General features: G+C 47.4%; 3 protein-coding genes across 4 annotated transcripts; 2 read left to right on the forward strand and 1 right to left on the reverse strand.

Annotated features, from left to right (window-relative positions):
• The first annotated feature begins 80 nt into the window (after positions 1-80).
• On the forward strand, positions 81-6,034 carry zbtb22a (zinc finger and BTB domain containing 22a). Its single transcript, XM_056582508.1, has 4 exons — positions 81-355; positions 889-1,110; positions 1,570-2,440; positions 3,035-6,034. Exons 2-4 carry the CDS (start codon positions 901-903, stop codon positions 4,132-4,134), a joined length of 2,181 nt encoding a protein of 726 aa, XP_056438483.1. The 5' UTR covers positions 81-355; positions 889-900; the 3' UTR covers positions 4,135-6,034.
• Positions 6,009-12,193, reverse strand: mbpa (myelin basic protein a). Of its 2 annotated transcripts, XM_056582512.1 has the most exons (6): positions 11,981-12,193; positions 10,433-10,528; positions 9,964-9,999; positions 9,695-9,715; positions 8,082-8,165; positions 6,009-7,361 (listed from the first exon to the last, which is right to left on the reverse strand). In XM_056582512.1, the coding sequence occupies exons 1-6, from the start codon at positions 12,086-12,088 to the stop codon at positions 7,311-7,313; spliced, it is 396 nt and encodes a 131-aa protein (XP_056438487.1). In that variant the 5' UTR covers positions 12,089-12,193; the 3' UTR covers positions 6,009-7,310. The 2 variants fall into 2 exon arrangements, with proteins under 2 accessions (XP_056438487.1, XP_056438488.1); XM_056582513.1 differs by lacking the exon at positions 9,695-9,715.
• An 8,229-nt stretch (positions 12,194-20,422) lies between these two features.
• On the forward strand, positions 20,423-22,394 carry LOC130376208 (galanin receptor type 1-like). Its single transcript, XM_056583431.1, has 3 exons — positions 20,423-21,252; positions 21,387-21,452; positions 22,047-22,394. The coding sequence occupies exons 1-3, from the start codon at positions 20,599-20,601 to the stop codon at positions 22,392-22,394; spliced, it is 1,068 nt and encodes a 355-aa protein (XP_056439406.1). The 5' UTR covers positions 20,423-20,598.
• Positions 22,395-24,334: the final 1,940 nt, after the last annotated feature.

Raw genomic sequence — 24,334 nt, forward strand, 5'->3', positions numbered from 1 at the left:
GTGTGCCATGTTTTATTTTCCTTCAAAGTGATGTTAGAGTGGATGTGTTTGGGTGAAGGTGAGACTGCCTGTCCCTTTAACCGGGGCTGGAAGATGGGCGGGGGGACGCGTGTTGTTGTACATGGTGGTGAACTGTCTCCTCAGCCAAGGCACCCGATATGATCACCATCAGAATCACACAAATGTGCCGCAAAGTACCCACTTCCATTCGCAATACTCGTGTTGGAGTCTTGTTCGGGTTCGTCGTAAGGGAATAGTAAGGGAAGTTGGTGTAGCGTAGTCCGACCCCCCCCCCCCCAGGATGAGAGTGTATTGGTGCTAATATCGAGCAGCTACATTAGCTACTTAGCGGCGGGTAAGTTTTTATTCTTGCGTGTTTTTGCATCGTTGTTGCGGTTGACACAGCGTAACACGAAGTGCACTTCCGTAGACGATAGCCATTTGCGTTATACATTGAAAATGCCATTACGTATTCCGATCTATTCGTCGTTATATCGTCCTTTTAGATGTGCAACTGCTAAGCTAACTCGCAGCTAACTTGGCTGGTGTGATAGCATGACACCCAATGACTTTTGCATGGATGCTATGTTAGCCTCTTCGTTTTCACTAAATGGTTCGCCATGAAATTCATTCATACAACTTGTATGGCTGCATTATCTTGTATATCTTACACTAGTGCAGATGTCGTCCATTGCTAACTTCAAACGGCTAGCACAAGCAGGTGTAAACATGGCCATCTGTCCAGCTGCCTTCAATTTGGCCAATGCCCCCTTACACAATGGTGCTATTCACATTTATGGTCCATTGTTGACAGTGGTGCAGAAGTGAAATGTTGAACAAAGAAACCAGGAGACGTTTAATATTCTCCGATGTTTACTTTCTACGTAGACCTCTTTCACAATGGAGCAGCAGCTGTGTAGTACCGTCAGCGCCCCTACTGGCCTGATCGTCCAGGTGTGTTTCCCTGGCGCCCGCACTGCCGTCTTGGACAACCTGAACCGCCAGCGCGAGGAGGGGCGTCTCTGCGATCTCGCCATCCAGGTGCAGGGTCATGTGTACAGGGCCCATCGCTGTGTGCTCGCTGCCTCCTCGCCTTATTTCCACGACCAGGTGGGTAACGCTTTTGTTGTTTAGTAAGCACATCGGTATCACATTTTATAAATACTCAGAATTCAGATACAGGTCATTTAGCAGGTATACCCTTCGGGCATCTGTTCCAAAGTAGTAGGCTGCAGACATTGGGGATCAAACCCACAACTTGCAGTTGGGTCTAGAACACCCTGCCAACCCTATACTATCCTTATCACATGCGTCACAGTTTGTGTAGATATTCTACGGGAGTAGGCTACCGTTGTTGAGGTGGTTAATAGTCAGACTCCAGTCGGGAGGCCCTGGGTTCGTTCCCCAGTGTTGACAGCATCACTGGGCATCCTTGAGCAAGATGCTCGGACCCCCTCCCTGCTCCCTAACGGCCTGCATGTGAAGTCGCTTTGGACGAAAACGGCCGATCAATCCCATCCTTTGAATCGTACGCAGAGAGTTCCGGATGTTGACGCCCCCCTTTCGCAGGTGCTGCTGAAGAACGTCACCATGGTGTCCCTCCCCTCCGTCATGGACCCGCTGGCCTTCCAGAGCGTCCTGGCCTCGGCCTACACGGGCCAGCTCAGCATCGTGCACGAGGACATCGTCAACTACGTCACGGTGGCCAGCTTCCTCCAGATGTGGCACATCGTGGACAAGTGCACCGAGCTCCTCAAGAGGCAGCGGCCGCTGGCAGAGTCCCAGCCGGGGGGGGACGCCATCCCCTCGGCCTCCACCAGCACCACCGCCGCCACCACCTCCTCCTCCTCCCTGCCCCCGGCCCCCGCCCAGCCCGGGACCTCCTCCAGGCAGCAGTCCCCGAGCAGCTCCGACTGTCTCTACGTGGAGCGGGAGGGCCGGAGGCGGGACCGCAAGCCGGACGCCCTCCCCCCTCTGGCCACCTGGCGGCGGCCCCAGCAGTTCCCCCGATGGGGCCGAGCCAGGGGCCCCTCGTCAGGGCCCCACTCGGCCGCCGACTCCCAGCTGGGGGCCTCCCTGCCGGGGTACGGCGACTGCAGCGTCGACTACGCCGGCTGCGAGGAGGTGTGGTTGACGTCGGCCACCGCCGCGGCGAAGGACGTCCCGACGAACGCCGACGCGCACTACGGCGCTCAGCTCGGAGGAGGAGGAGGGGCTGGACTGGAGGGGTTGAGGCAGAGGGTGAGGCTGCATCCGAGGGCGTCGGGCCCAGAGAGGGGGGACCGGAGCCGGGACGTGGTGGAGGTGGCCGAGCTGCCGCCAGCACCGCCGGTGCAGCAGGAGAGGAGGAAGGTGGAGAGAGGAGGGATGGAGGCAGACGAAGGGGTCGGGGAGGACGTGGCGGGGAGGAGGGACCGATGTGTGCAGCCTGGACAAACTGGTAAGGAAAACTACAACCTTTATACACGTGGGTTCTTGGTTTTTAAGATGCATTTAGGGGATGTGTGTAAAGGTTTAGCGTAGGGTAGGCCATTTATTTTAAGATGATTTTTGGTCACACTCATCTCCTTCCATTGATGAATTGAATCAATCTATCAAATGATCTGACAAAAAAGGAACAGAGTCCAGTATCTGTGGCTGTTGCACAATTGCATTCAAATGCATTTTTCGGTTGAATACTTGGCTAGCTTGGCTATCCTAGCTTACTCTGGCTAGTTTCTCCAAATTGCCTACCCTACCTTTTAATGTTTATCTCTATTTATTGAAACAGTGTGGATACAAAATCAATCTCTCATCCTGGAGAGTTTATATGTTCTGTATGATAATAATTGTACGTGATTCCCTCCAGAATCATCTGAGCCATTCATTAATAAAAAAATAAATCCCAGGAGACTCCCACGGCCAGACGAGCGATGGAGAGTCGTCCGGACCAATCTCTCATCCTGGAGAGTTTATATGTTCTGTATGATAATAATTGTACGTGATTCCCTCCAGAATCATCTGAGCCATTCATTAATAAAAAAATAAATCCCAGGAGACTCCCACGGCCAGACGAGCGATGGAGAGTCGTCCGGACAAGCGGAGGCCAGAGGCAGGCCAGAGGACGACAAGGACCGGGAGCACGGCGACGCCTCCCTGATGGGCCGCACCTGTGGACCGGACCACGGCATCCCCTCCCCCTCGCCCCGGATGCAGTGGCAGGCGCCCTGGTCCCAGGCCGAGGCCACGCCCCTGGAGGAGGACCAGTCCGAGGTGGACTTCGAGCGCCTAGCGGAGGGCCACTTCGAAGGGAAGACCTACGACGAGATCCAGGACGGCACCGGCCAGGTCTCCCAGCGGCCCCTGGTCCCCGTCTCCCCCGACCACCACGGCGACTTCGGCCTCGCCTGGCCGTCGGCGGACGTGGCCTCGGCGCCCGCCACGCCCAGCCGGCCCCTCACCCCGGCGCTCTCCCAGTTCCCCCTCGGCCCCGCCTCGCCCCCCATCCCGTCGTCGTCGTCGTCGCTCTCCATCGCTGGCGCCCCCTACACGGGCAAGGTGCACTTCTGCCACTGCGGCAAGGCCTACACGCTGAAGAGCATGCGCGACCGCCACGTCAAGATGCAGCACCTCAACCTGCGGCCCTTCGGCTGCCCCGTGTGCGGCAAGACCTTCAAGATGAAGCACCACCTGACCAAGCACCTGAAGACCCACGGCGGCCTGCGGCCCTACGAGTGCGGCCTGTGCGGCAAGAAGGTGATCTGGAGGGAGAGCTTCCTGCGGCACCAGGCGCGCTGCGAGCGGATGGCCGCCGCTAACAACAACAACAACAACAACAACAACAACGTCTCCGGCGCCACCTCCTCCTCGGGAGGGGTCAACGGGGGGCCGGCGATGGGGGCGGACGACGCCGGCGGCAGCGCCTACGGGGGCTACGGGTTCGACCACGGCGAGGCCTTCCTGGCGTTGGCGGGGCAGGTGAAGGTGGAGGAGGCGGACTTCGGCGGGGAGGCGGTGGGAGATGCCGCCGCCGGTGGCGGCGGCGGGGGGAGGTTGATCGGCGGCGTGGCGGGCATCATGGACGAGTTGCGCTCCCAGTCCAGACTCCTGCACGGTCACGTGTTCAAGGAGGAGGCCAGCGAGGGCTTCAGTTGAGACCGATCTGTGTGTGTGTTTTTTTTTTCGTAAAGCCGAACTCACAGCACTACCGTTTGTATGAACTTCTTTGCACAACCCCCCGCCCGTTCTTGGTGACCAATAAACTCTAGGGAAATCCTGATTGGATTCTCCTGAAGAGACGCAGACCAAAGTAGACTGTGGAGAGAAATCCCAAGCTATTTATTTTTTTGTCTTTTATCAGCTTCTTTTCGTCTTTTTGCGCCATGACAACATCCCTGTGTTCTTCGTTTGTTGAAAGCAGTGGAATCGTAACCATTATGTCTTCAAGTTATAGGCTATAATTAAGGACTGAGCGTAAATTTAACGAATACCTTTGATCGCAACACCGGTTTAAAGGCGGCGACACACTGCGGCGAGTGCCAGTGGGGGTTTTTGTTGCAGTGAACAAAAACACTGGCACAATCACATCACCTACTTGTTGTGTTGGTTGTGAGGTGTCCTGTAGGGATCAGTTGTTGGATATAAAACATATTTCTATGAAGTTTATATAGTTCTTTATGGAGCACCGGTGTGAATGTACTCACTGAGTTTTAAATTAAACTGTTGCACAATAATTGCTTAACCACACAGCCTTCTCTTTCACTGTCCACGTTAATAATAAACCCCAAAAAACGTTATGTTCTAGTCAAACTGCAAATCATTTCCCGCAGATCTCCTCAGCAACACAAGAGGTCTCCCTTGTCCAAGACATCTCTCAAAAGACCTCTCGTCGGAAACAAAAGATCATAATCGTGGACGTGATGGAAACACGCCGCAGGCTGTAATTAATCAGCAGGGTGGATTTACAGGATGTGTTTTGATGTATGCAACTCCCAGAGGATGGGGCTTTATATCGTTCTCACCTCAAAGGGAAAGGTGGCCATGCAAGCATCAAAGAGCTGCATTGATCAGATGTAGGAGGAAAGGAAGGATTGTTAAAAGACGTCCTACTGTACCGAGGTCGAGAAAGGACTTTAGGTTTATCGCATGTCTTTGTGGACCGCGATAGGAGACAATATTGAAACCTTGAAAAGGGCATGGCCTTTAGTTTGTGGTTGCCGTCATGAATAAAACAAGTTATACTTTTTACACCGGGCGGGAACTTCTATTAATCCTTTGCCCATTGGTACAATAATTCCATTACATTTCTCATCACGGTCCACCTCGTCGAATAATATCATTGCACCAATGTTAACAGAATATGCTGAAAGAAGAGAATTTTCCTTTGAAGAAAGACAATTGTGAATTCGGAATTAGCCCCGTCTCTTATGTAATCAACAACAGGATTCAGCCTATGAGGAAACAACTCTATCTCTGGGCTCGTGATTGGCGGCGGAAGCGTGTCACGCCCGGGCTAGAAAGGAACGTGGTAGGCTACCCAACCTTTTTTAACAACGGTTTTTTTCCCCGGATTATTAACGAATATCGCTATAGACGATGAATAATCTCTAATACTAATACAAATGTCTTCAATGGAGCGAGCGTTTACAGTGTGAGAACACCATGGATTATTGTTTATGGATTTTAATGATGCGGTCACCGTTCCGGGTTGGGCCTTGGGAAGTTTCGGCGGAGGTGAAAGGTAAATCTGTGTTTTACTTAAATTTTACAAGAAGAGCCTATAATATTACAGCCCAAAAGAATTATGGTTGAAAATAATTGGTTATGGCATAACCTTTTGATTTTCGTGTAATGCAGGTAGCCTAATATATTGAGTAGAAACTTGGTGGGCAACGCCATTTTAGAAATGTCAAGGTGTTGTGTGTTAGAAACAACTTTTTTTTGTAGGCCTATATTATACATTTTTGGCTGTACTAGAGGTTTCCTTGATAATTTGTGTACATCAGCATCCGATCAGAACAGGCCTACCACAAAGACAAGAGTATGTTTGTTTCTTAATGATTTTATTGCTCCCTCAACTGCAGTGACCAAACAGAAAAAGTAGGCCGTGTGCAAACAAGAGAGGTAATGCAATTAATCAATGCACACACAAATACATAATTCCCCAGGATATTTGCAAGCAAAATGCGTCTCTATCTCTCAGTATCCAACTCCTGATATCAACTTCTAATTCCACATCCATGGATCGAAACAAACATGCCCTTCCTTCTTTGACCTTTCAACAACTTGCTTTCTGACCTTCAGCGACCATGGACTTTATTCTCCCTCAAAACCACCTGAATGTCATTAAAACCAATGCTCAAATACTAACTACTTAGATTTGTTTGTAAGTGTATAGCTTAGTTTAGTTTATAAGGCTTCATTTAAATAAATACCATTGGAAATTATGTAATAACAGTGCAATTCGGAAGGGCATTCGTTTTTTATTTCCACTAGAAAGTCTCGAAAGCAAAAAGCTGACAGGTGAAACTCGTTTTGTTAGTTACAAAACACTGTGACTTACAAAACACTGTGACTTACAAAAAATATGTGGGTTAATATATTATTGAGTGGATACATTTTGCATAGTTTCAAATCTTTCAATCGCATTATGTCACATCAAACATTTGTCGTAGAAAACAGGTGATTCCAAATACACTTCCAGATACAAGATACAAACGTACAAACAAAAACAAAACAAACATACAATCAAACCAATTAACAGTAAAAAAAACTAAGTTGTGAGTGATCTTTATAAAAAAAACAACACAAAACGCAATCACTCATATACTCTTAAGTGAAGGTGAACAACAGGGAACAGAGTACAGGTAGCAAAACAAACACCTGAATGTAGACATTAGACGACACTAGCACCGTCGCACTGAAGAGTCGAGGATGGCTTGACGATTCACGAACATGGTCTACGGAGCACGATTTACAGCACAACATTTGCTATAGCGTTACCGCACAGAGCTGAACACAGAACACAGAGACAGAATCTTCACTACTAACCCTAAGGATTAGAAGAAGAAGAAAACACAACAACCATGGCTTAAGTTTGGTTTTCTACGTTTGAATTCCACTCATCTCAGAGAGCAGCTGCAGCCGCGTTAGCCTCCGACGCCTGATGTGTCGCTACGGTAAGCGTTGTTGTTAGTTAGCGTTAGCATTATGGTTAGGCTTTGTTGTGGTCTTGAGGTCCATCCCGAATGCAGCTCCCTTCTCCGTCGCTCGGTCCTGGGTTCGGCCCGTCGGTCTCAGGTGGATCCAGGTCTTGGTTGTCGGAGGAGATCTTAGAAGATGGTGCTCCAGCGTTTAGGGGGAGGGCGGGCCTTGGTTTCTCCCTAGGAAGAGATGGGGGCGATGGGGAGTGTAGGAGAAGGCGGCACATTGGTGATGGAAGCCATCAATCAGCCTCTGTTCATCTGTCAACACTCAAAAGGTCAGAGGAAAAGCCGTGGTTCAAGAGAACGATGTTCTGCGATCGTTTGACTTTGCACACAACACCAAAAGGTCAACTGGGAGAGATTGTTTCGATGTTGATTGTCAGAAACCTCACATTGTTCAGAATTCAGGGGGATGTCTTGGACTTGGAAACAGCAACTCAAATCAGATTGAGGTAGATGACTTAACGTTTTGTTTGGAATATTCAAATCATTTCCGCATGACAGAAATATTGCAACGTAAGAGAACTCGCAAATAAATAATAAGAAAGCTTAAGACAACAGCTGAGCGCTTTAGAGCTTTCTGCATTATGGGGGCAATACAAAATGTCGAAAGAAAGCCTGTTAATGAGCGGTGCTTTCAAAAGCATATCTATGATGTATTAACAAAATCAATATGGTCTATGAGAGCCGACAATTTGCGAGAATGGATCCAAACCCACAACTCTCTACTCACTCCTTTCCGCCGATCGCATCACTGTGGCATTCAGACAAAGACACACAAGAGAAACGACTTTAAGTTCAAGGTTTTCACACAGCGGGGAGAGAGAGAGAGAGAGAGAGAGGGATAGGGACAGAGTGGTCGCTTGTGTTTCCAGGCAGGAGAAGTGTTGTTCTCACCATGTTGAAGAGTCGGGACAGGGTGCTTTGGTCTTTGCGGCGTCTGAGCGGGGACTTGGCACTCTCCGCGCGCGGTGAGGCGGTCTGAAAGAGATGGGTGGTGAGCATGGAGCGTGGTGGAGAACCAGGGCCTGACCCGGGACCCTAGAACCACCAGCAGGGGCGACGGTACCGCGTGGTGGCGGTGTCAGTGTGGTGCCAGAACCTCCTCGAGGAACTGCCATCGGGCTAACTCTTACTGGTCTAGTGTGGCGAGGTTTACGAAAAGTGTGGAGGATTTCAGGAAATTGTGAAGTTTACGAAAATGTCGAAGTTTACCAAAATGTGGAGGAATTTACAAAAAACATGTAGTTTACGAAGGCTGAAACCTTACTACCAAAAATATAAAGCTAAAAGAGCAATGCTGTTGATGGTTGAAAATCCAATTTTCAATCCAATTTTCAATCCATTCAATGGTTATGAAATAACCAGAGGCTTTTCTTCCATCCATTACAATGGGAGAGACCGACACAATGGCAAGGGGCAGGGAGGAAGAGCATTGTCATTAAAACATGAAATGAGACACAGATTCATACAGGAACCAATAAAGGAGGAGAAAACAGATTAGGAGACGCATGCTGTGGAGCTGGCGGCCGTCCAACACAAAACACACGGAAACAGGAAAATTGTCAGGATTCGGACATGCAGAAACAACTTCTCGTTTCGCTGTGAAATGGACAGGTGGAGGAGGTCCCACGAAGACCCCGATGGCTGAATTAGTGAGTCATTGCTGGGTGACCAGGACAAGGGGAGGGAACCCATGTACTCCACTCAAACGATGACTAGACAAAGAAGAAGAAGAAGTAGAAGAAAGAGGAAGAAAATGGCGGAGGGGGGTTGGATGCAGACCTGAGTTTTTTTTTTCCTGAGAGGAGAAGAAAGTATTTGCTTTTTACCGGCTGTGGTTCATAAACAGCCGGGCAGTTTCAAAGTCATCCAGAAGCAGCGAGTCGCTCTTGAAGGTGCAGTGGTGGTGGGGGGGGGGGCAGGGGTGTGGGTGTTGGTGGTGGAGGAGGAGGTGGTGGTGGTGGTGGTGGTGGTTGGGGGATGAAATATAAAATGACAAATTTAGCGACGGGCGTTTATCTCCTACGTCTGATTAAAGACACCAACGGTTTGTTTAAATGAAAGATAGAATGTCTGAAACAATGTCCGCTGGCAATGATATCCATTTCACCATGTTTCAAGATCAAATTGATAAGGAATATCAAATCTTTTCTTATCTTATGGTATTTAAGGTATTAATGTATCCGAATCATCTAACATGTTTCACCCTCCTGCATTTATCTCAAAGACCCAAGCTGGTCCTTGTGCTCTCTCAGGAGGAGTGAAGTAGTAACATAGCATGAAAGAGAAGGAGGAAAAAGATTTGTAAGTAAGTGTACGGGAGTGCACAGTGTTAGCTAGGATATGCGGATAAAAGCCCAAACATGAAAAAGAGAGGCTCCTTTGGAGATGGCCACCTTGTGTTTTTGTTTGTATGTGTGCGTGTGTGTGTCTGTGTGTGTTTGTGTTGGGGGAGGGGGGGGGGGGGGGGGGGTTGTTCAATATGAATGAGGATTAAAAAAACATACCAAGCCCAAGACATCTCTCCACTGGACATGAAAAAGAAACAAACAGCACCTTGGTGATTCTGAATTTATGATGTACCAGGAACTCCTTCCAAGAAATGTACCTCCTGTCTGAGAACTGTTCCGAAATGTCATTCAATTGCATTAGTAGCAAAGGTTGGTGATAGAATAATGCATAAAAAGTTTGACACTTTGCGGTGGTGCATGGCATAAAGTGGGCTTCGATTTGATACCAGAAGAAACCTTGATGATATATCTAACTAGAGACTCACCTTGGACTTAGGACGAGGAGAAGATGAGGATGAGACCTGAGGTTTAGACAAAAACAACCCTTATTTGACACGCAACATTTGGACACAGTACACATGTGTTGTTCCATCATAATATAATAATGAGAAGAAAAAACTGTGATCATCTGATGCATGTTTGTTTTAATAAGTAACTGCTAATAATAGTTGTCTGCATATCAGACCACAAATTTCCCAAAACGGCAGAATAATTCTAATAGTAGAGCAATAGAGCGATATATAAGTGCCGTTTTGTTGCATCTATTATTTGAGGAACTCTGTACAGGGAGCTATAATAGTGTACTATCGCAGCTCATAAAAGTGAAAGCTAAGCGACATCGATGGAAGACCTAAGAGCAAGACAACCAACATCAAATCGATGCATTCGCTTTAGTTTTACACCTTTAGAAAAAAAGAAAAGAAAGGGGGAGGAGTCTAAAGCCGTGACACTTACGAAGCTTCTGAAGAAATGTGCAACTGCACTCTCGTTGGGCTTGCGGCGAGCAGAGGCTGCCTGGGGCGACGTGGACAGGTGTCCCCGAAATGACCCCTAGAACGGAATACACATCACACAGGTTTCACAAGTCATCCCATTTTTACTGAAGATGATTCCCATGGATGGTATTCAAACGGAGGAGGTAATAATCACTTGAACATTAAAATGGCAAGTTGGCAATGACACCAGGCCATGAGTTTTTGCCATAATACATCAGTCCAAAGACAATTTGAATGCAATGACGGCTGATGGCTGACATGAAAAACGCCAAAAAACAAGCTCCAACAGACTACAGACAGTTCTTATCTCCCAAGTGCCATGTTCAGCTGAAAAGAGTTTTCATATTACACGTTCAAACCGCAAACATTATTCAACCACAAGGCTGGTAGAAATATCTCTGGGATTTTTCAGGCCCACGCCTTGGGGAATGTCTGACAACCACTCCCATCCTACGCGTTGCTTTAACCCTGCAGATTTCATTAGCATTTCCTAGACAATGGCTCCGTTCAGTTGGTGAGACCCTTGTCCATTTATAATACGTATCATATGCAGCTGTTTTCCTTGTGAAAGTTAATATTATTTTTGTTGTGCTTAGGAAAGCGCAAGCAGCAGCAGAACCATATGGGATGATTCATTTGTGAGGCCAATATCGATGTGCTTGGATGGAATAGTTAATGAACTAATTGCATTTTTGTTTCTAATGTTTTGCATGAGTTTTTCTTCTGGGACAGAACTAAACTAAAGAGCTACTCATTTCCTGTTTCAGTTGCTCGGTTGCGCTCTAAAAACTGCCCTGCAAAATCCGTAGCACTCTGAACAACATGATGAGAGTTGTTATAGGCCATCATCGTATGCTACGGTCTTGATGCGAAAAGTGTTGAATGGATTCAATGAGGTCGATTCATGACCCATACATGGTTTTGCGGAGGCTCAGATGCACCCCAGCCAACATCCTGCCTGCGCCGTTCCCACTGATCCACAGAGACCCACAGCTGCCCACTTTGGGTCCATAATTTACCAACTGTTAACTCCAGACATTAACGTTAATAGTCAGTGAGATCACGGTTACCAAGCCATAGAGATGTAACAGATGTTATGTTATCAGAATCTTTGCATTTAAATCCTCTGGGACCAAATGGGTCATTTCAGTTACGTAAACTCATGATGAGGTAAATTGAACCTCACCATTCGTCATTACCAACCAAGACCATTTCTATACGTTCTGAAAAAGCTGCAGTATCCTCAACATTACATGTCTTCCTAGTTTATTGTGGTTGTTTATCCTACAACTATCTCTGGGTCGAAGGTTTAGCCCTGTGAATATCTAGGCAGGAGAGAGTTGTTTGTAAGGTATTCTATGGGATCAGAATCAAACTCCACCAAACGCAATACAATGGTAAGTACTCAATCCGAACCTCCATCCAATATGCTTTTTCGAAAAGGAAAAAAAAACATCTAACAAAGGACGGAGCAGAAAGACCAACTTGAGGTTTATCGTCAACTCACCTTGCTCCTCTTCTTCTTGTCCCCTCCGAAGAAGGTGTTGATCTGATCCATCAGGCCTGGGGCGTTCTTCTTCTTCTTGCTCAGCCCTGAGGAGCTTGTGGTGGCCATGCTAGCTGCTTTGGGTGGGTTCGGTACTGTCCGCTTGCAAGTCAATCCAAAAGTCCTGTGAGGTCTGAGTGCGCTGTTCGGTTTGTCTCTGAGCCTAACTGACGCCACCGGGGCCGCCTTTGAAGGTGTCGTCCGTCCCCCCCCTCCCACCCCGCCCTCCCAAACCGTTGCATCATGGGAGATGAGGAAGGGGTCAGGTGGTGGTTGTTCGGAGGGGGGGGGGGGGGGGGGGGGGGGGGGGGGGGGGGGGTCCTACTGTGGCATGGCTCCAAGCATTCTTTGGGTCCTCAGTGCCTGTGGAGTCAGTCACTGCCGCCCGGAGCACGGGCAGCATGGGTCATTGTTCCCCTGGCTGTCGGGCCCACCGTGGCCGGCAAGGACAACAAGGGTGATCTATGAGTGTGAACTCAGAGGCCGATGCTAAGCAGCCTGTGGCACTGTGAGGCCATTGTTGGGACAACACCGCCCATCCCCTCTCTCCGTCCCTCCATGTTACAGCTACTAAATGGATCGCTTGGATCTGCCTTCTCCGTAAACTGAATGGACATGCATGGAGTGAAAAGGAGCGGGGCAGGAACCATGACCGCTGTCAGACAACACGAGGAAGTGGATGCAGCAGAAGATGACACTGAAAATGTGACCAGTGGTTGCAAAGTGATCTAAACATTGCGTATCTTAGATGTCGTGATCCAAAGGGCAGAGTAGTCTCGTGGGGTAAGGTGCTTGACCAGGGGTACTGGGTACCGGTTCAGTCCGTGCAGCCATTCTAGGCCAAGAAGACCTAAACCTGACATGCTCCTTAATGACATGCATCTGAATTAATTTTATGTCGTCTTGGATGTATTGGGTCGTCTGCTTGATGACTAAATAGTCAAACATGGTTTTGGATGTATTAATGCAAGTTTAAGTTCAACTTTGACCCTGAAACATGAACCTACATAGGGGGAGTAGAGGTACCGGACTGCACTGATGTCCAGTTCAATCCCATCAATCACACAGTTGATTGTACATTGTTTAAAGCAAGTAAGATGTGGTTTTGGTTGAATTTGTCTTCCAGAGTGGTTTAAATGTGGGCAGTTGTGTTGAATCTGTCACTGCGCCGTGAATAACCCTTCCTGAATCAACTGTCATATTTAGTCACTGAGGCATCAAGGAAACAAATGTTTTGTGTTGGGAAAACCCCCTTACAGAGGAATATTAATATAACCGAACAACAGAACTCTTTTGTTTGTTGCTGGCAAGTTCAGATGCTTTTCCGAGAAGGAAAAATTGTTGACTTCTTTTAACTTAACCATATCATACCCTCTTTTACCCTAAAAGGCATTCAAATAGGGTCTTCAAGGGTTAAAGAGGGTCTTTTTGAGATTTTTTTGTTTTTGTCAACTATACTATTTTACTATTACGCTATTTGGTTGTTGAGCAGAATCATGTAAGTGGTTCTGTTAAGGACAAATGCGAGAGCATGACAGACAGACTAGGAATCGGGGCATAAGAAATAATCCCTATTGTAACATGCTTTACTTGAAGAAGACCTGTGCATGTCAAGAAAGAGCAGGTAGAGGCGAGGATCTGGCTCTGGATGCCTACAGGTAGGTTGCATACAGTGAAAGTCAGCTAGGAGCCAAAAAACCCAAACTCTGTACTTTTCTGCGCCGTTAGAAGACTCATGTGCCATGACTTGAATCTACAATATATATATATATATCCATATAAACAATGATGTACACTGAGCGTTCCATAGCGAAGGCTAATCAAATATGGGTGAAATCAGTTTCCACTATTTTCCTTCAGAACAAGCGGATGACCCAAGAGGTTGACGGTGTGCCCATTCACACACAAAATACCACAGGGGCAAAACGCGTGTCAAATGTGTAGATCCACATTCCACAATCCCTGTATGACAGAGTCAAAATGGCCGCCAACACCAATGGCCGTGTGTTGGCCTATGAACTCCTAACACATCCAGTCACGTCGGCGTGGACTCCACCGCACAATATATACATGCCGCGCACACTGGCTCATGTGTTGACATCGCGGGCCCACGGACCTCGAGGACCGGTAGCGGGCAGGAATGTATGGAGTGGGTCGAACACAAACCCTGATGACTCTAATCTTTGTCTCCCCGGTGAGGGAGGGAGGTGTGGCAATGGAGATGGGGGTGGGGGGGGGGGGGGGGATAGGATGGAGACAATGGCGGCCATTGGAGGAGAGCAGTGGGACACAAACATGGCAGATATCCCCCCCACCGAGGAAGAATGCTGATCTTGACCAAGACACCCACCTCTCAGTTCGCTTGCATCTCTGCTCAACTTCCGTGGCCATTGTGTGGAGAGAGCGAGAGATGAAAGGGGGGGGGGGGGGGGTAGAGGATAGAGAGAAGAGGGAAAATAGAGAGAGAGAGAGAGGGAGATGGAGATAAAGAGTGAGGGCTAGAGGAAGGGCGAGATAGGAAGAAAGAAATGGCAAAAAGTCTCTGAGGACCATAAGGGAAAGAAAGCCTCCTTCTGTCTGCCCAGCGTCTACTGGAGAGAATGGGGATGGAATCAGGGATGATTGCCAGCTGATCCTGTTGAACAACTCAGGATACTGTAGTGGAAAAGGTGGGTTTTACTGCCAGTCTGTAAGGTGCTTGGTTCCACCCCCAATGTCTGCACGCTAACCTGTAGGCTCCCTTGAGCAACACACCCTTACCCTCTACGTCTTGCTATCTGAATCGGCTTTTTTGTGCCTTGGTATGAGTTGGCTACCATTTAGTTTATCTATGTTCACTCTTTACAACGCTAAAGCGCCCTAAAATACAGACTTTTTAAGAAAATAGCTGACCTTCTACTTTATCCCTACATATTTGACTCCAAGTCAAAGCGTGGGTGAAACCCTTTCCTGAATAGTAGTTCCAAGTAAATGGTAGAGGAGTTGGAGAAGGTCGTCCATGACTAGAGAGCAAGGTTGCTGGATGAATTCAATAAATCTCTACTCCAAGGCATTGCCTTCCTGCTTATTTCACACTGCCAGTGGCGTGTGCTTGTGTTTTTGCGTGGGTAAAAGTGACGCATGAGCTGCAAAGTGTTGTTTTTACAAAAACTTTTGATTCCAAGGCGTTTGAGAAATAAAAGCAAAATCATTCATCCAGTTTCCAATGGAAGCCTCTTAAAAAGTGTGATTGCTTTGATGTGTTTTAACAAAGAAAGAAATCTTTCAATTTTTCAGCTCACCTTGATTTTGTACTTAATGACTCATGTAGGCTAGGTGGCCAGCTTGGCCTTCTTTCTAGCATTGTGGATAAAGCACTTTAATGGATGAAAATGGACAAAGCAAGTGTTTTAATTCAATTCAGTTCAAACTTGAGAAAGTAGTTTTCATGTGACAAATCGATTGCTTGCTTTTCTCGGAGGGGCGGATCCCAGAAAGTGAAATGGCCCTTCAGCTTCACAACGAAAGGGCCCTCGGAGTTCAACACATTCGTGTCGTCTTGTGTGCGTGGCTGAGGAGGAACAAGCGACGGCTTGTTCTCCCGCATCAACAATGTCATCACGCTCCCTCGCCGTATGCCCCGAGCCCCCAGCAGCGGCCGTGACCCTCGCCGCCAAATGTTTACGGAATCGCTGGCCCCGCAACTCTCATCAGCATGAAGCGATAGCATGGAGCTATTAGCTAACGTGTCGAGCGGTTCGCGCTGAGGACACGGCCTGGGGGGGGCCGTGTGTGTGTGTGTGTGTGTGTGTGGGGGGGGGGGGGGGCAGGGAACAACAGACGACTGCAATCTTGTTTCACCGCGGACGATCCCACTGTTTTTAGAGATCGACTGCCATGACCATCCTTAGGACCCTATTGGCTAATGGCCAGGGCCCACTGTGAAACCACGAAGATGTCTAAATGGTGGTCCTAAATGACCAGACAAAAAGCTATTTGTTGCTTCTTTTTTTTTTTTATGTGCGCCACAGCCGATCAATCGCCATGACATCGAGGCCCGTGCTGTCATGTGCGGTTGTAGGAGGAGGAGGAGGAGGAGGAGGAGGAGGAAGCTGAAGGACTGTGGGGTTGATGGGTAGGGCTGTTGGGGGCAGGGGGGTGGGGGGGGGAGCAGTACTCTGGGGGGAGAATCCACTCGATGTCTCTCCAGCTGTGGGTGAGGACAGATACGACGTCATCGGCGATGACAAGAGGAGGATGTCACCCAGAAAGAGATAAACAACAGCGTACACACACATGCACAGTACGCATACGCATTCACAAACACTCACACACACACATGCACGGCTCCGCTTGCACCACTAACGCACACACACACACACACACACACACACACACACACACACACTGACACACCCCCACGCTCACACATGCATGCGAGCACACACACACACATGCTCACCCACTCTTTGTCAGAAACACACACAGACACACACATTCAAAAACACAACCCCACCCCCACACAGTAACTGATTCACAGAGAAACCAGTTCACAGATAATCGGTATTGATTCGATACAGAGTGACTGCTGGGATGTTTGATGGATTAATGAGTAGTGGATGATCACGTTAGCATTGATCAAGAAGGGATGATTCAATCAAGCTTGTCATAAGGAAAGTGGACCTGTTTTTTTCTGTTCAAGAGTGGCATCTCCCACCGTGAAAACGTCAGTTAAAATTCAGTTCGATGCCCTAGTTTCTATGACAGGTAATTTGGACTGAAGGCCCTTCAACTGATTACAGGTTTCAGTGTAATCAGAAGACAGTCGCCCGCAGAAGTGACCGCTACGACCCTGGCTCCCTCCCGTCTTGGTTTGAGGTCAGCCTGTGGTATCTTTCAGGCCTGAGGGTCTCTCGTAGGGTCCAATCAGTCCTGGAGGTGAAGGGAGCAGCGACGAGTGACTCTACTGTCTTCTGGATTTCAGATTTTTTTATTTATTTTTTAGAGCCAAGAAAATGTTGTAGGTCTGCGTCCTCCGAAGATGAAGCCCCAAAAAGATTATTTGAATTTATGTTTTCCTGTTTTTACATATCAACAGGTGATCTAGATTTTCAATAGCGGTGGCTTCTCACTGGCTATAATGAAGTAATCTAGGCAGAGCACACATTGCCCGTGGGTTTGCAATACAATTTTGCTACAACAAATGGATATATAACTAGCCTGTCACCCCACATTTATTTTCTGAAGCTTCAGAAGAATGCTTTGAAAAACAGCATTGGGATCTGTTTGTCCAGCTGGCTTTCCAGTGCAGCAAATGGAAAAGCAAAGAACTTTTCAGCAAACTCTGAGCTATGAAAAAATATGGAAATAAACCAGGCATCTCAAACCCATCTCCATAGTAATGGAAGTGTGGGTTGAAAGAGGAAAGCAATCTGTACTTCTGGATTGGAGGCTGGTACTCTTAGCACCCTCTACTGCCAGGATCTTATATTGCACTGTCGAAAAACACATGTATATAGTGTAGTATATTTATAGTAGTGATTGCTGACCCATGATCATAAGTGCGACCGGTCAACACAAACTCTGTTTGTATTGAAAGAGCTTTAGTTTTATGCAACAGGGCACAAGGTGAACTGTATCTCAATGTGGAGCAGACCTGTAATAAGTGTGGTGCTGTATGCGTTAATCCTACGATGAAGTCACTGTGAACAATGTATATAGTTCGTGACATCGGTTTGTGGTGAATGCATCCTATAATGGACACACGCAAAGAAGCAAAGAAACAAAGAAAATGGTGGGCATATACGCACAGACGGACCCACATGGTCCTTTTGTATCCAAACCCTCCTCTATGACTCCTGTTGGCCAGAACAGAGCAAGTGAAACCTTTTCAGTTGATTGGCTCGAAAGGTCTGTGGATGTGGTGGCCTGTTCTCTACGGACCACTGCCATGGCAACGCCGAGTCTGTCTCTCTCCTCTCGCTCTTCTTCATCTTCCTCTTCTTCTTCTTCTTCCTCTTCTAATGGGTTCAGCATCTGTGTGAGAAGGCGGGGGGTGGAGAGTCTCTTCAATGTCTGTGAGATGATGCTTATTGATTCTGAGTATATTATGGGGTTGATTAGGTCCTTAGTGTGCTGCTGTAATCACATTGACGGTTGCATTTTGATCTATTTATCGTATTGTAAGGGAAAGGTTATCGATGGGTTGGTGTTCTATCTCAGACCAAGGGAGGGGTTAGGAATCGTTTTCAGGGATGCCTACAGGTAGACTACAGGCAGGTTCCGACCCCCAAAGGTTCTACCTTTTGGAGTCGTACCCCCCTATGCATTTACGATTGCTTTTTTTTTCTCTTCGTATTTTTCTTCAATCTTTAAAGGAGGTTATTTCTATGTGTGATTTATTCGATCATGGGCTGTAAGTCAACTGCATGAAACTGAACTACAATGGAGGATTGCTTTCTCTACTTTTGGAAAGGCTCATCTTAACAACATGTCACATAAACATGTTGAGAACATATGAACGATTTGTCCTTATCTCCCCTTGATGTTCCCTTATGAAAACATGTGGCTTTGTGCATGTAGGTGATACATGCGGTACAACACAAGGGAAATGATCTAACAGCTATTTCGAGATTAGGGGAAGATTTCCGCAAGCCATTTATATGGGGGCTGTGGTAAATATATTAGCTTTCATTGTCCTGTCCTTTTCAGACAAGGTGGAACAGGGCATTGACAAGTCTGTATTGAGTGATTTTTTATTTATTTTTAACCGGGTAATAACAGTTAAGCCAACTACAAATTTACAAACAATGTACATTTTTTAGAGAAGATAAAGACTGGAAGACTAAATGAAACTATTCTCAATAAATGAAAATCAAATATGTTGGAGTTTAAAAAAACATAACTTTAATGAAGAAGGTAAAAATAAGCAACATTCAGAAGCACCTAGCCATTCATGTACTGCTTGTTTCCTTGTTGAGATGCATAGGCCTATAGACTGTAAGGAATCCATTACTGCTCGTTCATAGTTATAAGATCTTGCAAACTATTTTTGGCTGACATGAGATGCTAGATTATTATCTAGTTATGCAGTCATAATAAATTATATATTATATAACTTATTCTGTTATCGACCTACATGGACAACTGGAGTGTACTCTTGATTGATGTTAGTCATACAATGTTGTGTTGCTGCATTGTGTTGCTGAAGGCTTCTAGCGTCCATGACTAGATAACGGGGCGGGGGAGCTGTCCTTGGTACTGGAGTGAATTCCTCTGCGGTAACAGGCCTTGACTACCCAGAATGTTTACACAGTACACACCCACGCTTTACTTTTTTTTTTTTATCCTGGGAGCTTTCATCTATGAAAGGCTTGTTTCAAGGTGTTGGTAATTTGATTTTCAAGGTTGGAAAAAGCAATTTTGTTTGTTGAGTAATCAGTTACTCTCCACCTCCTCCTGCACCACCAGCACCAGCACTTCCTCCTCCTCCTCCTCCTCCTCCTCCTCCTCCTCCTCCTCCTCCTCGATCTTCTCCTCCTCAACCAACTCAACCACCTCCACTACTCTCTCTCTCTCTTCCTCTCTCTCTCTCTCTCTCTCTCTCTCTCTCTCTCTCTCTCTCTCTCTCTCTCTCTCTCTCTCTCTCTCTCTCTTTCTCTCCCCTCAACACTTCTCAAGGTGTGATGGCGTGAGGAAGAAGGTCATTTTAAAACCTGTTTTAGGGATGCTGACTTTAGATTGTTAACTTTATTCCGTGTTTCTTGCCTCATTGTGTGATGTTCAAGCCTAGTCCCAGATGGTTGGTCGTGGTTGTGTATCATAAACAGAACGACATTGCTTCTGTTTACCTGCAGTGACCCGTGGCTGCTTTCAGACGATATCTTGTGGATGCTATGGTCACATGATGACCCTGGTCAACATCTCAGTCGTCATTTCCAGATGCTTATCCCCTGACAGATCTGTCCCCGTCTGCCTGTCCTGCTGCATAACGATCACGTCCTCGCGTGGCTGCGTTGCCATGGACGATAATAGAAGTTAAAAAACGTTGAAGAAAATGAAAGTTGGTGAGTGATGGCAATATGGTGGTTTAATTTATATCCTTCATTTTGTAAGATGATGCAGCAGAAATGTGCGTGCACATTATGGTGTAAATTAAAAAAACAATTAGTAAAAGCAACAAACGAATGAAATCACTCGGAATGATATACTCACTGGGTCTCACAGTGTGTGTGTGTGTGTGTGTGTGTGTGTGTGTGTGTGTGTGTGTGTGTGTGTGTGTGTGTGTGTGTGTGTGTTAGTTAAAGATAGAGCTTAATTGCTCGTACCTAGCGGCACCCAAGAGGATATGTAGACCGTCTGCCATTGGCTGAGACGCGCTCACAGTCTGGTGACGTCGCTCGTTCTCAGACGGGGAGCAGTCCGCTCTGGTGTTATGTGGAGTACGCCGCGCGAACCATTTAGATCCGACCCTCCACAAGACGAGTGAGATTCCACTTTACGCGTGACTTAAAATAAGCATGTTTTTACCCAAGAACTCTGAGGGTTTAACGAAAACATAACTTAGTGCACCTGACAAAAAAACAGAACAAGAAAATAAAATGGACTTTAAGGACAATAATCAAAGTCTGCTGCTGAACACGCACGGCGGGACACCTCCCGCCAAAGTGATCTTCGGCATCGGCGTGGACAACCTGATCTCCCTCCTGGTGTTCGCCCTAGTGTTCGTGCTGGGCGTGCTGGGCAACTCCGCCGTGATCACGGTGCTCGCGCGCAGCAAACCGGGCCGCCGGCGCGGCACCACCAACGTGTTCATCCTCAACCTGAGCGTGGCCGACCTGTCCTACCTGCTCTTCTGCGTGCCATTCCAGTCCACTATCTATATGCTGCCCACGTGGGTGCTCGGCGCATTCATCTGCAAGTTCATCCACTACTTCTTCACCGTGTCCATGCTGGTCAGCATCTTCACGCTGTCCGCCATGTCCGTGGACCGCTACGTGGCCATCGTGCACGCGCGCCGGTCCTCGTCCATCCGCGTGGTGCGCCACGCCACCCTGGGGGTGGTGGTTATCTGGGCTCTGTCGCTGGGCATGGCGGCGCCCGTGGCGCATTACCAGAGCATCGTGGAGAGCGGGGACAACAACACGTACTGCTGGGACGAGTGGCCCGACCCGCACAAGAAGGTGTACGTGGTGTGCACGTTCGTGCTCGGCTACCTGCTGCCCCTCGCGCTCATCTCGGTGTGCTACGCCAAGGTGAGGGCGCGCGCGCGTTTCGAAGAGTTTGGGAAGGTCGATTAAAAAGACTGAATATGTGAATGATATCTTTTTGGTTTTATTCGGATGTTTAATATATACAAATATTTAAATATGCATTCCCTCCGTTACAGGTTTTAAATCATTTGCACAAAAATCTAAAGAACGTTTCCAAAAAATCTGAAATCTCCAAAAGAAAGGTTCGTCAGTTGCTTCCAAAATGAAAAAAAAACGCCTCACATCCTTTCTTGAAAACTCTTTTCAAATCCAATCTTTTCAAATCCTTTCCAATGTGTTTTTCTATTTTTACCTCCCTCCCTCCCTCCCCTCGGCCCCGCCCCCCCCGACTCGCGGATGGAACCGAGCAGGTGAGGACAGCTGCAACCTCACTGGTGTTTCAGCAGCTCATCTGCCCCCCAGGGTGCAGAGGTGTTTTCACGCGCTGCGTGTAGCCCTAGTCTATTAGAATGCAGCTCACGCTCGACGTTAATGAGCATTTACATTTTCTGTAGTTCAAAGCACTTTGGAGGCAATTGTTATCATATTTCCTTGTGAGATGTAGGTCTACATAAATAAATTCAGTAAATGATTGAATGTATTATATTTGTATGATTCGTACGTATAGATATATTAAATACATAGGCTATATAGAAAAATATATATATTCATTATATTATGATTGATTAATTATATAAATATATATATTTGTATGATTATTCCATATGTCGTATCCTTTGTTATTTTGCTCATCTTACATAAATGTTCTCTCCCTCCTCCCAACGTCATACACCAAGACCGCTCAGACGGTGCTGGTGGTGGTGGTGGTGTTCGGCCTGTCTTGGCTGCCCCACCACGTCCTCCACCTTTGGGTGGAGTTCGGCCACTTCCCCCTCAACCAGGCCTCCTTCTACTTCCGCATGCTGGCGCACTGCCTGGCCTACAGCAACTCCTCCGTCAACCCCGTCATCTACGCCTTCCTCTCGGAGAACTTCAGGAAGTCATACCGCCAGGTGTTCCGCTGCTGCCGGGGTCCCGCCGCCGCCGCCGCAGTGAGCCGCGGTCCTCGGCTGGACGACAAGGGCGGCATCCGTTGCAGCCGTGCCAACACCACGCCGTTCACGGGGAGTCGTGAGTTGGTGTAGCCGTACGGCCCCCCCGCTGGCGATGTGGCGCGCCACGCGTTTATGACGGTCTGCTGCTATGCGCTTGTCGGACGCCACCCTCGACGAGCGTCCGACAAGCGCAGCGTCCGACAAGTACAGCGTCCGACAAGCAGAATCCGAAAAGCAGAATCCGGAAAGGAGAAACTGAAAAGCAGTGTCCAACAAGCGCAGCGTCCGACAAGCAGTGCCCGAAAGCAGAATTTGAACGACCGACAAGCCGCCGTCCGACAAATGCTGCGTCCGTCAAGCACAGCGTGCCCAAAGCGTAGCGTCCGATAAACGCAAAGTCCGACAAATGCAAAGTCTGACTAGCGCAACGTCCGACATGCCCTGTGTCTGTCGCTGCGGCCACTGTGCCGACACATCACCATTCACAGGCCGCCGTGAGGCGATATATCCGTACGACAACGTAGACGAGAGGGGGAGGCTGAAGACGACAATGAAGTGGACACTGATGACAATCGGCTGCTACGCGCACAACACTCGACGCTCGACGTAGACTCAACTGTTATCGGTAGAGACGCAGTTTGCTGAGCTGCTGTGTACATAATGAAGTGCTATTGTGTTGTGTATGAAGTACATATGGGCCTGCACTACGTATGCATCTACAGATTGTTGTCTCTGCGTCCATCATAGCTCTCGTCTGGCCTGGGCTATCAGACAGTGCACACATGACGTGAAGGGCTAAGCAGTTAAGGTACAAAAGGATCACAAAACCGCGACATGACTATGTTTGCTTTTCCCCTGAGGAATCGTTTTCCGTTGGCCCGTCGTTCTGTACATTAATCAGACTGTATGTCCAGTATGTCATTGTATCCACAGGGCTTTCCCCCCCCATCAACAGTTTACAGATGAATGTTCTTACGTCTACTCTCTCTCACGTGTATGAAACACCATTCAGTTTTGGGTTTTCTATTTTGTCATCAAAAGTCTCTCAGGGGATGGTTAAGAAAATGTAGCCCTGATGATGATCGAATGTTATATACAACGGATAATTGTATTTCTGATTAAATCATGGCTATTTATACATCATGGCCTTTCCCCCCCTAATTAACGATCTAGAAACAAATTGAGATGAGAGTAGAAACTAGAAATATCTATAGCTGTTAGGACAATCGAACAACGCACGCACATTTGATTGAAGACAAACAGAGAGGGCCAGAGACAGACCGACAGACGGAGAGACAAAGAGACAACTTATTCAAGGTTGACTTGGTGGCACCTAAACAGAAATTCGACAGCACAGGTCAAAGGTCAGATGTCGACATGTTGTGCTTTGTTTATATGACTTGGTCTATCTGTGAATAAATAAATTACCCTAAACAATCGCATAAAAGAGAAGCTTGGGTTGACCACTACTATAGGTTTTTCTCTGAGAAAATTCAACCAAGTACTGAAGAAGACAAATTGCTTAACCATGAAACTGAATGACTGAATGATGAAATGGATTAAAAGGACGAAATATATACATCTGAATACATTTTGGGCTGCACAGATGCCCATGGGAGAAATAAATACATACTTTAATGTTCTGTAGATTGTATGGTCTGGAACAGTGTGTGTGTGTGTGTGTGTGTGTGTGTGTGTGTGTGTGTGTGTGTGTGTGTGTGTGTGTGTGTGTGTGTGTGTGTGTGTGTGTGTGTGTGTGTGTGTGTGTGTGTGCATTTATCTGTATGTATGCTTTAGATAATGTTATTCATTGTGGCCTTGCAGTAACCTGTGTGTCCTGATTTAATCAGCTGTGCATTCAGTTGTCTCTTGTTCTCTGGTCTCCGTGTGATTATCTCTTACTTCCTGTCTAGTCCCCCAGGCACAATCTTATTAACCAGACCACTTTTTGGAACAGGTATTCTCTCTCTCTCTCTCTCTCTCTCGCTCTCTCTCTCTCTCTCTCTCTCTCTTGTTCTCGCTTTCTCTCG

Source organism: Gadus chalcogrammus, chromosome 22 (assembly GCF_026213295.1).
Source record: "Gadus chalcogrammus isolate NIFS_2021 chromosome 22, NIFS_Gcha_1.0, whole genome shotgun sequence".
Classification (NCBI taxonomy): domain Eukaryota; kingdom Metazoa; phylum Chordata; class Actinopteri; order Gadiformes; family Gadidae; genus Gadus; species Gadus chalcogrammus.

Bases quoted from the DNA above. Each gene is read 5' to 3' on its own strand.
- LOC130376208 (XM_056583431.1), top strand. From the start codon at position 20,599: ATGGACTTTAAGGACAATAATCAAAGTCTGCTGCTGAACACGCACGGC. The intron at 21,253-21,386 runs GTGAGGGCGCGC...CCTCCGTTACAG, and splicing joins TCTCGGTGTGCTACGCCAAG to GTTTTAAATCATTTGCACAA. The intron at 21,453-22,046 runs GTTCGTCAGTTG...TCATACACCAAG, and splicing joins CTGAAATCTCCAAAAGAAAG to ACCGCTCAGACGGTGCTGGT.
- zbtb22a (XM_056582508.1), top strand. From the start codon at position 901: ATGGAGCAGCAGCTGTGTAGTACCGTCAGCGCCCCTACTGGCCTGATC. The intron at 1,111-1,569 runs GTGGGTAACGCT...CCCCTTTCGCAG, and splicing joins CGCCTTATTTCCACGACCAG to GTGCTGCTGAAGAACGTCAC. The intron at 2,441-3,034 runs GTAAGGAAAACT...AATAAATCCCAG, and splicing joins TGTGCAGCCTGGACAAACTG to GAGACTCCCACGGCCAGACG.
- mbpa (XM_056582512.1), bottom strand. From the start codon at position 12,088: ATGGCCACCACAAGCTCCTCAGGGCTGAGCAAGAAGAAGAAGAACGCC. The intron at 9,716-9,963 runs GTGAGTCTCTAG...TTTCATGTCCAG, and splicing joins CTCCTCGTCCTAAGTCCAAG to TGGAGAGATGTCTTGGGCTT. The intron at 7,362-8,081 runs GTGAGAACAACA...ATCTCTTCCTAG, and splicing joins TGTCCCGACTCTTCAACATG to GGAGAAACCAAGGCCCGCCC.